Source organism: Pyrus communis, chromosome 3, assembly GCF_041283825.1.
Source record: "Pyrus communis isolate YQ-2024b chromosome 3, ASM4128382v1, whole genome shotgun sequence".
NCBI classification, from domain to species: domain Eukaryota; kingdom Viridiplantae; phylum Streptophyta; class Magnoliopsida; order Rosales; family Rosaceae; genus Pyrus; species Pyrus communis.
In genome coordinates, this window is record NC_142567.1 from 4,273,229 (window position 1) to 4,289,329 (window position 16,101).

The 16,101-nt window shown below is 34.9% G+C and overlaps 2 protein-coding genes across 3 annotated transcripts; both read left to right on the top strand.

Moving 5' to 3' along the window:
* Window positions 1-707: 707 nt before the first annotated feature.
* LOC137715639 (protein SAWADEE HOMEODOMAIN HOMOLOG 2) lies at window positions 708-7,374 on the top strand. Its single transcript, XM_068454981.2, has 9 exons — window positions 708-1,124; window positions 3,215-3,300; window positions 3,378-3,423; window positions 3,569-3,731; window positions 5,525-5,600; window positions 5,730-5,781; window positions 5,946-6,089; window positions 6,225-6,344; window positions 6,812-7,374. Exons 1-9 carry the CDS (start codon window positions 1,071-1,073, stop codon window positions 7,169-7,171), a joined length of 1,101 nt encoding a protein of 366 aa, XP_068311082.2. The 5' UTR covers window positions 708-1,070; the 3' UTR covers window positions 7,172-7,374.
* A 371-nt stretch (window positions 7,375-7,745) lies between these two features.
* On the top strand, window positions 7,746-15,078 carry LOC137716608 (uncharacterized). 2 transcript variants are annotated; one of them, XR_015960504.1, is made up of 8 exons: window positions 7,746-8,190; window positions 8,948-9,175; window positions 10,027-10,100; window positions 10,644-10,803; window positions 10,940-11,059; window positions 11,154-11,262; window positions 11,410-11,826; window positions 15,015-15,078. XR_015960504.1 is itself a non-coding variant. In XM_068456054.2 (7 exons), exons 1-7 carry the CDS (start codon window positions 7,963-7,965, stop codon window positions 11,589-11,591), a joined length of 1,101 nt encoding a protein of 366 aa, XP_068312155.2. In that variant the 5' UTR covers window positions 7,774-7,962; the 3' UTR covers window positions 11,592-11,864. The 2 variants fall into 2 exon arrangements, 1 of the variants encoding a protein (XP_068312155.2); XM_068456054.2 differs by lacking the exon at window positions 15,015-15,078 and having other exon boundaries at window positions 7,774-8,190; window positions 11,410-11,864.
* The last annotated feature ends 1,023 nt before the right edge of the window (window positions 15,079-16,101 follow it).

Below are 16,101 nucleotides of genomic sequence, written 5' to 3' on the forward strand. Positions count from 1 at the left end.
GATGGAACGGCGAGCGTTCTCCATTTTTCGTTATCAAAAAATAAAAAACCAACAAGGATTTTGCCCATTTTGAATAGATTTCTAAACAGAAAGATATCTAGAAATAAAATGTAAAAATAAAAAACTTGTTTTTTTTCTTTTCTTTTGAGTACAATCGATATTTTTAAACTAGGAGGAATGGGTGTTCGGCTAAACCATACAATGGGCAGCTTAATTTGATATTGAATTCGTCATCCACGAGATTCGAACTTAAGGCCGCTCATTTCTAACGAAGAGGAATACCACCAAACCGTAGTATTAAATGACAAAAATAAAAAAAACTTGTTGAAAGAGACATTTGGGGTTGATTGGTGGTTACTGGTTAGCGCCCTTAAATACAAAACTAGCAATTTTTCTATAATTTACGTAGCACTACTTAGTTAAATAGAAAATGAACAGTTGAGATTAAAATAAAAAATTTATCAATTATAAAAATTGAATTTAACAACTAAAATATCCGTAAACATAAACCTTATCGTGTTACGTAGCATAAAAGTTATATTCCAAAAACCCCAAAATTAGTTAAAAAGCTAAACATGAGGGCCCCGGCCTTGCCCCAAATTCTGCTTTTTTGGGCTTCAAAATCACACAACTCAATCCAAAAGGCCAACCTCTCTCTCTCTCAGTCTCTCTCTAAAATTCGGTAACTTTGTTTCCTTTCCCAGAATTTGGGACTATAAAGGAACTCGGATTCTCGTCAGATCATTTTTGTGAGAATTTTAAAAATTCGTAAATTATGTCAATTTATTGTAATGTATATTATGCGAGTGAATTATGTAAAATGAACCAACACAATTTTGCGAATTACAGAATCTTCAATAAAGGATCCGGAGGGGATCCTGTTGGATGGTTGGGAATTGTCCGTGGCCTGACACTCACATAACGCATTTTTCGAAAAACCCAACTCTCCTGTCTCCGTCTCTAACTTCCCTTTTGCTTCTTCTGCACAAAAATAAACACACAAATTTGAAGTTCTCTCTTGCTCGTTTGAGTTCCGAACGCAGAGAGAGAGAGAGAGAGAGAGAGCTGCCATGGGTAGGCCTCCGAGCAACGGAGGACCTGCCTTCCGCTTCGTCCAGTCTGAGGTACCTTATCTTCTCCTTCTTCTTGTTCTTCAATTTTGTTCCTCTTTTGACGATTTTGTTGATTTGGATTGCTGTTTGTGTTTGGGAATCTGCTGCATTTCGAAGTTAGAGGTGGAGTCTTGATGGTTATTTGTTGGTTTTTTATTCTTTTGTTTTGTGCGTGTACTAAATTTTGAGTTGAAGTTGGATTTTTGAAAGCGTGGTATTTCAAATTTTGTGTATTTGTAAGTAGAAAGTGTCCAATTTTGAACTAAGAGTCGTGATTCTAGATGGGTTTGTTAGATTTCGGTTTTTTTTTTTTTTAAATTTTTGGTGTGTGCTTTTGATTCCTGTTTTGGGTTTTTCGTGATGTTACCACAGTTTTTTTCTTGGAAAATTAATAGTTTTGAACATTTGGAATTCAGTTGATCGATCTTCGTATTCTTGAAAAATATTGTTAAACTCTGTTTGATAAAGCTTTTCGTGGTATAATTCATATGGATCGGATGGTTGTCTTGCTGATCTGTCTGTAAATAATGCCTTTGTGTTGACAATGTTGTTGGTTTGTAGTTGGATTTGGCGAGCTCTTTCCATGCGCGATTCCCACGCTTTAGATACTTAATAGAAATATTTAAATGGAATGGCCATAGCTTCGGAAATCATGCATCTTTTCACACCTGTATTGCTGTTTAACAAAAAGCACAGGTGGAAAATGAAAGCATCGCTTGGTGATCCCATTGCATTTGAAGGGTTTGGGATTGAAGATTTAGAGTACATCTCAAATAAAACTTTTGTGCCTTTTTTGATTCTAACATTTAGCTCTCTTCTCGATATCAAATTGGAATCTGCTAATGGTGTCTGCATGGTAGGACCATAAAGTCCAGTTTGGGTTGATAACCGTTATTGGTGTTAGTTTCCCATAATGAGAGCTCTGTATTAGTCAAAAGCATAAAATATAGTTCTTTTCCATTTTGCATAAGATTGTCTTTGGATGTCAATACTGTTGAACAGATAATCATATCTTTCCTCCACACAATCGAATGTTTAAATGCTCTAAAATCAGTTGCTGGAATCACAACATATGCAATGTAGGTTTAGAAGTCATTCTTCATCAGGAATGGAGAATTCCTACGAAGGAAATTTTCATTTTTTAACTGGTCCAACCTGTTATGTATGCATATCCACATTCCACATGCATATATGATTGGATTTGACATTTTTTACCAATAGGCTTCAGTACGTGCTCCGGCCCGTGCAAAAGGATTCTTTATTGTCTTTGTCCACGTGCACGAAAGGCTTTCTTTATTACCTTTTTCCACGCGTGCATCTTAATAATTACTTTTGATGTGTTTTGAGTAGAACCTTTTCGTGCTATATAGAAAGAAAGAATAATGCCAAGCAAAATCTAACGAATCCATCTATGATGAGATAATTAGAAATATGAAAACGTATAAAGAAACAAAATTAAGTCGTGAGTGCATGAAAGTCAATCTGAATGCTTTGCAGGACAAGTTTATAAACTAAATGGAAGTAATATGGAATGCACAGTAAACGACTTAAACCACCAAAGAAGTCAAAGACTAAACCACCAAAGAAGTCAAAGCCTATGTACCCGTTTTCATGTTTCATACCGGATTTAATTTTTGAAAATGGTGGTGCACTGGTGCTTGATCTTAGTCCTGTAGTAAACCCTGTTGCTGAAAATTAAGGCAACAAATTAAAAATTTGAAAAGCAAACATGGAGATTAAAGAAACGAACATCCTCTCAGTGGGTTATTGGTTGCAGTGCTTGATAAACATTTCTGAAGAACCAAAAGTGAGTCTTATCAGGAGCTGTTGGGTAATTGCACTACATATAGTACATTGTGGGTTACAGCACATTCTTATTTCTGTTTTTCCTCCGACGTTCTTATGTGTGTTGTTCAGATTTGCACATTCTGGTTTTCCTTTTTAATTTTATTTATTTGTTGTTTATCTGTTTTACAACAATACCTGTCGACACAAAAACCGTTCTTCAGAGGATTATTATAGGATGATTACTGATTATTTTTCTTCAAGGTAGTTGCTATTTTAAACGTTAATGACATCATGTACAAATTGGTGATAATTAGGTTACGGAGATGGAAGCTATTCTGCAACAATACAATAATACAATGCCATCACGTGAAGTGCTTATGGCCCTTGCAGATAAGTTCAGGTGTGACTTGTTTTAGAATTTGAATAGATTATGTTCTTCTAGGCTTAAAAAATCTGAGACATTTTTCTTTGCTGTAGTGAATCACTGGAGCGAAAGGGCAAGATTACAGTACAAATGAAGCAAGTATGACAATTTCCATTGTAATTTTTTGTAAAGGAAAATCATTTAAATGTGCTTGTAATTTAGAGCCTGCTTTATCGGCTTTGAAATTGATTTGAAACAACATTTTAACTCTGTTTGTAATTTACAATCTTCATTATATTTATAGGTTTGGAATTGGTTCCAAAATAGGCGATATGCTATTAGGGCAAAATCAAGCAAGGTTCTTGGTAAGTTAGACGTGTCACCTATGTCTCGCGATGATTTGGCTGCAGCGAGAAATGTTCCTCAAGGCCCTCAGCAGATTGCTGCTCCTGTACATGTTCCTTCTGGTAGGATGGAACCTATCTATTTTTAATTTAATATTCTTTCTCAATTTCCTTTGTCGAGGGCATACTTTTCTGATGGTATTATATGCTCATGTGACTTGTTGGAATGTTTGTTTTGTATCCTATATTAATGGTGTTTACTTGAATTTGTTTCTTTAATCATTTGTATGTGCCACAATATCTTGGACTTCCTTGTGGCTAGATTTGTGGTCAATTAACAACTTTGAAGCTTAATGTTCTAGAAATACGTTAAACTGTATATCCGAATAAAGCCATCTTTTGGTCTTTAAGTATATAAGATGCTTCAGATATAACTTACTGTAATCATTTATGTTAACTGGTGTGTACGTTTGAGTGCATTTATACACATGCATGAATTGCCAAGGAGGGACATTGTAGGTTTTAGAAAAAGAATTACAGTCAAATTCTGATCAGGGAGGTTCAGTTTGAAGGTTTTAGAAAATGATTGCCTAAAATATTTGACCATTGATAAGAGAAATTTCTCCCTGTACAAATGGTGTGCATCCACTTCTTGTATGAAAGAAAAAGAGAAGAATAGTAATACTGCCGCAGTTTCTTTTACATTTGAAGAAACATGAATTGTGAATAGGTACTAACCAATAAAGTAGGCATTTTGCTTTCAACTTTAGTTCTGTTAGGTATGAGTCATATCATATGACACATGAGATGGCCTACATAATATCAACTCCCCAAATGATAACATGTCATCCTTTTATAGCCCAGGATTAAAAGCAGAGAATATAAGGACGCCTCCTTTCATTATCAAATTTTTCTTACTGGTGCACACAAAGTGATTTGTATTTCATTTCTTCTTCTTCACTTTAGAGGGAAACATATCTAATTCTTCGGTCGCATATTCGAAAGCATGTCTGAAAATCACTGCTGAATGAAAAACCTTACAAATTGTAGTTAGCAAGCAATAAAAGATTACTATCATAAAAAAGTGTTCAGAGAAAGAACAAGATCATTAGCACGTCAGAGTTTTTGACATGAAGTACGGAGTTATTTCATGTGTGTGATTGCTTGTTTTACATCAATTTTGAATGAAAGGCGTTATAAGATAAAAAGAAAATTTATCTTGGTTCAACCCAATGAAAAGTATGTGCTGAAAATTTGTAGACATTATGCTGATGCCTTGAACCTTTACCTGGTAAGGAACGCTGCGTACTTTTTTTGTTTTGATTGACAATAAGGTACCGCATGTTACCTTAGGCATCTGGTACAATTTGAATACCTTTCTATTATTTTCTCTTTATTTGTGCATTCAAGTATACAGTTGACCCCACTTAGTGAGATAAGGCTTTGTTGTTGTTTGTGCAATCAAGTTTTCATGTGCAGTTTCATTTTCCCTTTGTGATTTGAAATATAAATAGAAATAACAGAAGTTGGGAGTTGATAAGATAAAGATTTATGTATTTCCATTTTAATAAACATCACATACTTCAAAAATTGCATATCTAGCTCTGTATCTGTCGGCCTGGCAATGTATTTATACATTTTGAATGTCATATTGACGGTATATCAAAATGTAGAAGAAATTTGCATACAACATCTTCGACCAATTCTAAATCGTTTGGTTAGTATGCGCATTATTAACAAGAAACATGACAATTTTTTATTATTCAATTATTCTTGGCCATATCAGAAGTAACATAGACAATAGAATTCCGTTTTAAACGCCGCTTAAGAAGGGTGTTACTTTGTTTGTCCGTTTTTATCTATGTTTTAAGTGTACATTGGATTTTTTCTTGCCCTTATTTTCATTTATTGACCAGTTCCAGGCTCAGGAAAGGGTGCTCCTGAAAATGCTATCTTTGAGTTTGAAGCTAAATCTGGGAGGGATGGTGCATGGTCAGTATGTCGTTTCTTTTATTTTTATGAGTTCTAGTTATCGACTTGTTAGTGTTTCTCTCCTTCCAATAACTAGACTCATAAGGGGATTATCATTATTCTTATGATTTCATTGTCTTTTGTGTTCAGGTATGATGTTGCAAACTTTTTATCTCATAAAAATTTGGAGACTGGTAATCCGGTAATTTTCTAAGCTCCGTTTCCTTCATTTACTGCAAGTTGTTAAAAAGGACTCGATTATAGCTTTTTATTATAATGTTATCCTTGAACTCAAATTGAACCGGCCTTCAATCCCATTAAATACTATGACATCTGTTGTAAAATGAATCTTGCTGGCTGTTTCAGGAAGTTCTGGTTCGGTTTGCTGGATTTGGACCAGAGGAGGATGAGTGGGTTACTGTACGAAAGCATGTCAGGCAGCGCTCTCTCCCATGTGAATCATCCGAGTGCGTTGCAGTTCTCCCCGGAGATCTCATACTATGCTTTCAGGTGGCATTTATGTCTAATGTCTTTGAAAGAACCATATTAGACCAATGTTAAAAAGAAATTCAATGGCAGAAATTAAAAGTTAAGAGAAGTTATTTCTGATCAGTTCTTGGGAATTGTATGATTTGAATTTTTCAGGAAGGTAAAGAGCAGGCTTTGTACTTTGATGCCCATGTCCTTGATGCTCAAAGACGAAGACATGATGTAAGAGGATGTCGATGTAGGTTTCTAGTGCGCTATGTTCATGATCAGTCCGAGGTATAAGACTGCCTGTATATTTTCTTTTCCGTGTGTTTAGTCTCTCTCTCTCTCTCTCTCTCTCTCTCTCTCTCCTCGTGTTATTGCTTGGATTCATTTTAAAGTGTTAGTATACATCAATCCAACTTAGGTACTGACACAAGCAGCTGATGAAAAAGCTATGTGCTCCCTTAAATTAAACTTGAAGCTATAACGGGAAAGAAACTCATATGTTTTCTTGACATGCTCTTATGACGAATTATTGTTGTATTTAGTTCTTTTAATTTCTGAAGGTACGTTCTTTTGGTCACCAAACAGTTATTGTCCAAATGGGACACTGCATCCCCGAACAAGAAGGGAACTTTTCGTTTGCACTTAATGTATCAGACACATTGACAGTAAATCCTTCTCCTGCAGTTTAACCTTTGTTTAACGATTACTGATTTCTGTAACCTTTTGTTTTTGGCTCTTAACATTCATTGTGCCAGGAAATTGTTCCACTGAGAAAGGTCTGCCGTCGGCCTGAAACAGATTACAGGTTGCAACAACTTCATGCTGTGAACGAGGCAATATCAGCCGAGCAGAAAAGTATGGAGCAATATATGGCGTCTGCTACTTCTGGCGAAATGATGCAAAAGCAGCAGAATGCCGTGCCCCCAACTTTTCATGTTACTGCTTCTTTACCTACCCAAACTATAACTCCAGAGTTAAGAAGAGCTGAAATCAGCACCGTTGTTAGATCAGGGAATTCTAGTGCCCCTCTAAGTAGTAGTACCATAATCACAAGCGAGCTGGCTACGGTTGTCGCTCCCGGTGGCTCGGTCTCAACTGTGCCAAAGGGAAATTAGCAGGTTGCTTTTGACAAATTTGTGAGCCCCTTTTGTGTCAACACAGTTTTCATCAATGTATGAGTTTCCCCTGTATACTAATTTCTGAATGACAAGAATGGTTGGAAAGAACTCTCTGAGATTTTATAATTTCAACTCTAACCTTCAATTGTTCAATCCAAAACTTTCAACTATTTAGTATAAATTATAATTTACTATCCCAACTTTTGAACGTTGCAATGTTATACACAAGCTTACGAATCTGTTGTAATGTCAGACTTCTGTCTTCTTTTTTGTCAATTTGTTTGTTGATGACGAGGCAGGCGTGGTCTCACTCGTCGATAGATTAATGAATATTACTCGAACTAACAAACATAAATCTTGGCAAATGTGAATTATCCTTTGTAGTTAGATAAGTTTAGTGTAAATATGTCGTTTTAATAAAAGCTAACGGAAACCACTTGTCTCGTGGTTACTGGTAAATGAGAATTATTAGTTCGATTTTTGTCGAAAATGAATTTGAATCAAAGCCCAAACAAATGTGGTCCCTACAAAATCCAACCGAACAAAGGTGACAAGACGCACGGTGGAACATAACGACCGAAACTCCTCACCCTCTCTGCGGACCGAAACACAGACACGTCTCTCTCTCTCTCTCTCTCTCTCTCTCTCTCTCTCTCTCTCTGATGTACCGAGCTTCTGGCGACATGGCGCACTTGATTCACTTCCCACATTTGCTTCACTTTCAAACATTTAAATCTCTCCTCTCTCTCTGATGTACTGAGCTTTTGGGGTTTGATCTCAAAGTGACAATGCGAATTCTTCGGCCCCTTAGCTTCAGCGCCTCGGTCTCCAACTCCAATCGCCACCTCAAGGTGAGGTTCCGGCGCTTCGTCACCAGCTGCAGGGCCGTGGTGCTGCCGCGCTTCGGCGGGCCGGAGGTTCTGGAGCTCCGGCCCATTGTCCAAGTCCCTGATCTCAAGCCCCATGAGGTCCTTGTTCGCGCTCGCGCCGTCTCCATCAATCCCCTCGATACCAGAGTGAGTCAAATTTCACCTTTATTTTTTTATTTTTTATTTTCTAATTTTACCTCTTCTTTAGATTGATCCCATTTCTAAGTTCTGTTTGTTTGCCGAGAAAATGAGGGAAATGATAATTTGAATTTTTGCTCCTCTCTCCGTTTCGTTCCTCCAATTTCAACAACAACTTGAAAATTTGTAGCAATATAATTTAATGATTGTGTTCATTTGTAGCAATGTAACTTGAAAATTTGTAGCAATACACACACACACACGCATACTTTTCTAGTTATTCAGCTGCTTTTATAATGTAATGATGCTTCTGAGCGTGTTAATGGTATGATTGTGTTCATTTGTCTGAATAATATACAATTGGAGCTTCAATTTTTGATTAATTATATTAGGCTGATTAGTCTGAAGTATTAACTGTTACTTGGTGATAATTATAGTTATTTTCTGTATTAGTGACCAGATAGAAAGTCATTTTCGAAGCCAAATGTCATTTTTTGTGTTCTATTGATTTAATTTTGTTAAAGCTCTAATTTTAGTTCTTTAACGTCATAAAATGTTACCTATCTTCTTTACATTAAATTGCTTTTTCTGATTGTGACAAACAGCCGAGAGATGACTTGAGTGCCTCAATTCCAACTCACATAGAGTTCTTTGTTTTTATTTTTGTCATACGGCTGAGGTTGCAGGTCACTAATATGGTTATACCATGCTACAAGATTATCTTTATATTCAGTGTTCTGGTTTTAATATTTTTTTTTTTTTTCAGATGCGATCTGGCTATGGTCGTTCCATATTTGGACCTCATCTACCTCTTATTTTAGGTCGTGATATTAGCGGTGATGTTGCAGCTGTGGGAGATTCAGTTCGAGGTTTGAGTGTGGGACAAGAAGTTTTTGGTGCATTGCATCCTACTGCTGTAAGGGGTACTTATGCTGACTATGCAATTCTTTCAGAAGAGGAACTTGCACCAAAACCAGCATCAGTTACACACGTGGTAAATATTGTTGTAATTGGTTTACCAAAGAACTGTATACTGTTACCTATTTTGGATTTTAATGATTTGATTTTGCTTTAGTGTTCCATTATTCTTCATGCCATTGATTTTGTGTTAGCGGATGGATCAGTTTTTAGTTGCCCAGTTGATAGTTTAATGGGTGCTAGAAATTTATAATTACCAAAAAATGTTTGCTTGTTCTTTCTTTTTTTTCCTTTTCTTTTTTGTTCTTTTGTTTTTTTTTTTTTTTTGTCATTTGATTACTTGTGAAATACTAGCTTTGAAAGGTTTAGTAGCTTCAAAACCCAGTGAAGAGGCAAGATAGCAACCGTTCAAATTTGAATTTTCCACCTTGCTCAGCGGAAAAAGAAGAAAAAAGAGTTTTTTTTTTAGCTTAGATTGGTTAGATGAACTGGAGTAGAAACTACCTGATATGGAATGGAACTCAGAGTTAATCAAGCTACAATTATTAAGTAGTACGTTGCTTTGTGAAAATGGACAGATAGCAATAAGAGGAAATATCGAATCTTGTAGGTTAACTAAGGTCTGGAAAGGGGAGGTTGCATATCGAATCCTTTGTTGGAATTTTTTTTTTTTTTTTTTTTTTTTTACCTGTTTCTACTCCCATTGTTATCTTTGTTGAAAAAATATTGAAAGTGGTGATTCGTGAAATTCCATGCATGATGCAATATGAACATAATATGTCATGTTATCAATTCTTTCATGATTTCTGTATACATTAGGAATTCATGGTGAGATATGTTGTTATGTAGATGAGAGTTTTTAAATTCACATTCCGTTTATTGCTGTCTGACAACTCAATTTAGCTTTATCTTACTTTGTGATTCTAGGAAGCTAGTGCCATTCCATTTGCTTCCCTGACTGCTTGGCGAGCTCTCATAAGTACTGCTAGGATAGCTGAGGGGTATGTTAGTATATCTCGGATATTAAGTTCCTTCCTTTGACGTATCATGATTCTTTTGTTAAAACTGTTGTCAGCAGGAAGCCATTGTCATTTTCTTTTCTTTTTTTTTTTCGATTGCAAAATCTGTTGTCGTTTTCACATGGGGTAGTATTTGTTCTAATCTTCTTTTGTTCACCTTTTTCTAGTTAACAGTATAAGAGAAGTTGTCTTTGTCCAGATGTTTCTTTGAGTAATGAAATTTGTTTCACTTTACTAGAGATGTTGAACTTTTCTGTCCAAAATTTTACCACCTTCCCATCATTTTTTAGGTAAAAGGTATAAAAGAAAATATGACATTTATTTTTGATGCTGTGTCTTTGTGAAACGTGGATTGAGAGGCAGCTTAAGCTTTATATTATTTTGGTTTAGGTTTGAACTGGATAGTTGTACTGTTGATAGTTGCCATGGTCGAAGCTTGTAGAGATTTGATTATTGTATCTTATCTTGGTGGAAGCTGTCATTAACAATTTTGCATCCTTTTGTTATTGCATCTTATCTCCACAGCCAACGGCTGTTAGTTGTGGGTGGTGGAGGAGCTGTAGGTTTGGCCGCAATTCAGATTTCAGTAGCCAGAGGCTGCCATGTTACAGCTACATGTGGAAAGCAAAGTATAGATCGAGTATTGGCAGCCGGTGCTGAGCAGGCTGTTGACTATACTACTGAGGTGATGATGTAATCAACTAATACCTAGCTTTTTTATTTCATCTCATGAGCTGAGTGAACCTCATTTAGAAGGTTGCTTCATATGGGTATTAAAATCAAGATTGATTTCTTCCTTGAGTTAACATGTTAATTTACAGAACATCGAATTTACAATAAAGGGGAAGTTTGATGCTGTATTGGATACCATTGGTGGTCCAGAGACCGAAAGAATATGCATAAACCTTTTAAAGAGAGGTGGGCACTACATGACACTTCAGGTAGGAGCAGTACTTCTCTCAAAGGGACCTTTGATGTTTCCTTTCAGAGTATTTCCACAAATGCTCAAGGCTTTTTATTCTCGTTTTCTTGTAGGGTGACGCCGCATCTTTGGCTGATAGTTATGGGATAGCTATTGGGCTTCCGGTTGCTACAGCTGCTTTACTGAAGAAACAGATTCAGTACCGGTATTCTCATGGAATAGGTAAATCCTACATTTCTTTTGGGTACATGTTTCATCATGCTCCATACTTTAAGCTCATTGTTTGTATAGTGAAGCGTATGGAAAGTGTCGAAGGCATCTTTAGGTTGTTATTTACACAGGTTGTATTTTTTTATTTTGATGGAACAGAGTACTGGTGGACTTATATGAGAGCCGACTCAGAAGGGTTGGATGAGATTCGGAGGCTGTCTGAGGCCGGAAAGTTGAATATACCAGTGGAGAAAACATTTCCCATCACTCAAGTGATAGAGGCCCACAAGGCAAGGGAGAAGAAGCAGATCCATGGGAAAATAGTGCTCGAACTCGACTGAAGAAAATTACCTGGCCTGTACTGGTTTTGCCGGTACACTTCTACCATTTACCGCTCTATTTGGCCTTAGCATCTTCCTCGGTTATAATTTTACCATTTGTTTGGAGCATCTTAGGCCTTCTCAATGCAATAAAAACTGGAAGTTGTACAGGAGTTGCAAGTTTGGGTTGGAAAGATTTTTTTTACCCGGTTGCCAATTTGTAAATGTTTGAGAATGTTGTGTTAGATCTTTGATTGTGATAAGAATTAGACCTGGCAAACGGGTCGTGTCTGTCGTGTTCGTGTCGTTTTCGTGTAACACCTGTTATCTTAACGGGTCGTGTCGTGTCACACCCGTTATCTTAACGGGTCCTTAACAGGTCGTGTCACTTTACCCAACGGGTAAAGTGACCCAACCCGTTATGACCCGTTAAGAAAAAAATATTTTTTTTTTAAATTTGCACATACCACACATTGCGACATAAATATTACTTGAAAACATTAAATCATTTCTCGTTCAAGTACTATATCTACACTCGAAAATGAAAGCCTAATAAAAAAAATAATACATACACTACTAATCTATTACAAATATTAAATGTGCAAGGATAAAGAGTTTTTGTTTTTAAGATTGACTAACACTTAGAGTTTATTTATACTTTTATTAAGTATAACATAAGATTTTGTGATATCCACTTGTGTAAATATTTTAAATTGAAGATCGAATTCATTCATTGTATTCATATAGGGTCAAGGAGTGTAGTTATAAAAAAATCATCAAAATCGGAGTTAAAATAACCGTTAAATCGTGATTTTTCGTTTATAACCGTTAAAAAGCTTTGTCCCGTTACATGATCTCTGAATGTTTTTTTTTTGTGATTTTTTGCTGATGTGATCTCCAAGCATATACAAACAATTTTGACGGTTTGGATCGTTGAAATTAGTTTTGGAGAATTCGTAAAACGATAGATTGACTAACACTTAGAGTTTATTTATACTTTTATTAAGTATAACATAAGATTTTGTGGTATCCACTTGTGTAAATATTTTAAATTGAAGATCGAATTCATTCATTGTATTCATATAGGGTCAAGGAGTGTAGTTATAAAAAATCATCAAAATCGGAGTTAAAATAACCGTTAAATCGTGATTTTTCGTTTATAACCGTTGAAAAGTTTTGTCCCGTTACTTGATCTCTGAATGTTTTTTTTTTGTGATTTTTTGCTGATGTGATCTCCAAGCATATACAAACAATTTTGACGGTTTGGATAGTTGAAATTAGTTTTGGAGAATTCGTAAAACGATAGATTGACTAACACTTAGAGTTTATTTATACTTTTATTAAGTATAACATAAGATTTTGTGGTATCCACTTGTGTAAATATTTTAAATTGAAGATCGAATTCATTCATTGTATTCATATAGGGTCAAGGAGTGTAGTTATAAAAAATCATCAAAATCGGAGTTAAAATAACCGTTAAATCGTGATTTTTCGTTTATAACCGTTGAAAAGCTTTGTCCCGTTACTTGATCTCTGAATGTTTTTTTTTTGTGATTTTTTGCTGATGTGATCTCCAAGCATATACAAACAATTTTGACGGTTTGGATCGTTGAAATTAGTTTTGGAGAATTCGTAAAACGATAGATTGACTAACACTTAGAGTTTATTTATACTTTTATTAAGTATAACATAAGATTTTGTGGTATCCACTTGTGTAAATATTTTAAATTGAATATTGAATTCATTCATTGTATTCATATAGGGTCAAGGAGTGTAGTTATAAAAAATCATCAAAATCGGAGTTAAAATAACCGTTAAATCGTGATTTTTCGTTTATAACCGTTGAAAAGCTTTGTCCCGTTACTTGATCTCTGAATGTTTTTTTTTTGTGATTTTTTGCTGATGTGATCTCCAAGCATATACAAACAATTTTGACGGTTTGGATCGTTGAAATTAGTTTTGGAGAATTCGTAAAACGATAGATTGACTAACACTTAGAGTTTATTTATACTTTTATTAAGTATAACATAAGATTTTGTGGTATCCACTTGTGTAAATATTTTAAATTGAAGATCGAATTCATTCATTGTATTCATATAGGGTCAAGGAGTGTAGTTATAAAAAATCATCAAAATCGGAGTTAAAATAACCGTTAAATCGTGATTTTTCGTTTATAACCGTTGAAAAGCTTTGGCCCGTTACTTGAACTCTGAATGTTTTTTTTTTGTGATTTTTTGCTGATGTGATCTCCAAGCATATACAAACAATTTTGACGGTTTGGATCGTTGAAATTAGTTTTGGAGAATTCGTAAAACGATAGATTGACTAACACTTAGAGTTTATTTATACTTTTATTAAGTATAACATAAGATTTTGTGGTATCCACTTGTGTAAATATTTTAAATTGAATATCGAATTCATTCATTGTATTCATATAGGGTCAAGGAGTGTAGTTATAAAAAATCATCAAAATCGGAGTTAAAATAACCGTTAAATCGTGATTTTTCATTTATAACCATTGAAAAGCTTTGTCCCGTTTACTTGATCTCTGAATGTTTTTTTTTTGTGATTTTTTGCTGATGTGATCTCCAAGCATATACAAACAATTTTGACGGTTTGGATCGTTGAAATTAGTTTTGGAGAATTCGTAAAACGATAGATTGACTAACACTTAGAGTTTATTTATACTTAGATTCACCACTTCTATTAATTTTCATTTTTCCCTCTCTTTTTTGTTTCCTTTTCAACTTTTTCTTATCATTTTCACTTTTCCCTCCAACATCTTTCCCTAATTGAATTCCCTCACTTTTTTGTTTTATTTTCAACTTTTCTTAACATTTTCATTTTCCCTCCATTTTTTTTTTCAAAAAGGGCGGCAAGTTGGCAAATGGCAATGGCAAGAAATTGATTATTGAAATTTGAGAATGGAAACAAATCACATCTGAGTCCTGACGCATCAAATTTCAATGGACGCAAAATCATGCAAATATGCAATGCATGATCATGCATATTAAATTATTAATTAATAATTATTATAGTTTTTATAAAATTTAATATATATATATATATATATAATTAGTATAGATAGACTTAATATTTTGGGGGTATAATTATTATAGTATATATAATTATTATAATTATTATAAATTTTATAGTTAATTTAATATATATATATATATTTATTATAATTTTTAGGGGTATAAAATTGTAAAATTAATGTATATAATTATTACAGTATTTTTTGAGGGTTATAAAATTATAAAAATAATATTCTGCTTATCGTGTATCGTGTTTACCCACGTGTATACCCGACCCAACCCGTTATCTTAACAGGTGCTTATCGGGTTACCCGATAAGACCCGATTCGTTATCGTGTCGACCCAAACACCTGTTAATTTCGTGTCGTGTCGTGTCGGGTTATCGGGTCGTGTCAGAAATTGCCAGGTCTAATAAGAATGCATCTCCTGATGACTTAATACTTAGAATAAAATCCAACTTGTTCCATGCATCTCCTGATATCATCAAGCTCTTTTGTAATGAGATCCAACACCTAATAATAGGTGGTTAAGAACAATATTGGTAACGTTGGTCGTGACTCTATATGGACATATAAAGTATATTATGATATCATAGCAGATTATTCTTTCAAGACGTCATGAACCCAAGTTATTAAGCTCGAGCTTCTTGATGTTGGGCTTTCGAAAAGATATGATAGCTCCAATAGCACGACGGGCACGGGTTGCTTCTGTGCGCTTCTCTATGTGAAGCGTGAGACTATAGTACGACACCAGATTGTTGACCACGCTCTTATATCGCGCGTGGGTCAACGGATTTTCCACTAAGTAAGATAATAAATGAGAATTATTATTGATATTTCAAAAATCTTATTCTACATTCTAAACTTTTTATATTTAAAAAAAATATATATTTATGAAAAATGTAGAAGAAATTTTCGAAATATCAATAACACTTCTATAGTAAATTAAGCTTGATAATGGTGATGATGACGATGATGACAGTAATCGTTTCAGTCACGTGCGCTGCCTTTGGATTCTTATCTGTTTTTCACGACCCCCATGTGAACTCGATTTCAGAAAAGGCCCACCTTTTTGGCATCTAATATCAAGATTGCCCCTGCGTCCTTGTCATCTAGCTGCTGAGGGGAAGGCAAGAAAAACGGCCTGAAGTAGTGAGAAAAAAATGGGGTGAAATTGGTGATTTGATATTTCCAAGACCCACTTCTCTCTCTCTCACTCCCTTGTCTTTTTATTATTACTTTACTTTTACCGGAAAGGAATCCTTTTTGGATACCTTTCACATAATTCTTATGATCCATAAATTTGGGGTTTTAAAATTTGATCCAATGATTAAAATTATTATAATTTTTAATAGAGTTTTTTATTTGTAGCCGTTGAATCAAATTTCAAAGATCCGAATTTGTAGGTCATGAGGTTTAGGTGGAAAGGGATCCAGAGATGATTCTTTTCCATTTTTACCATCATCTGTACGCATTGCTTGAGGACCCCTTTTT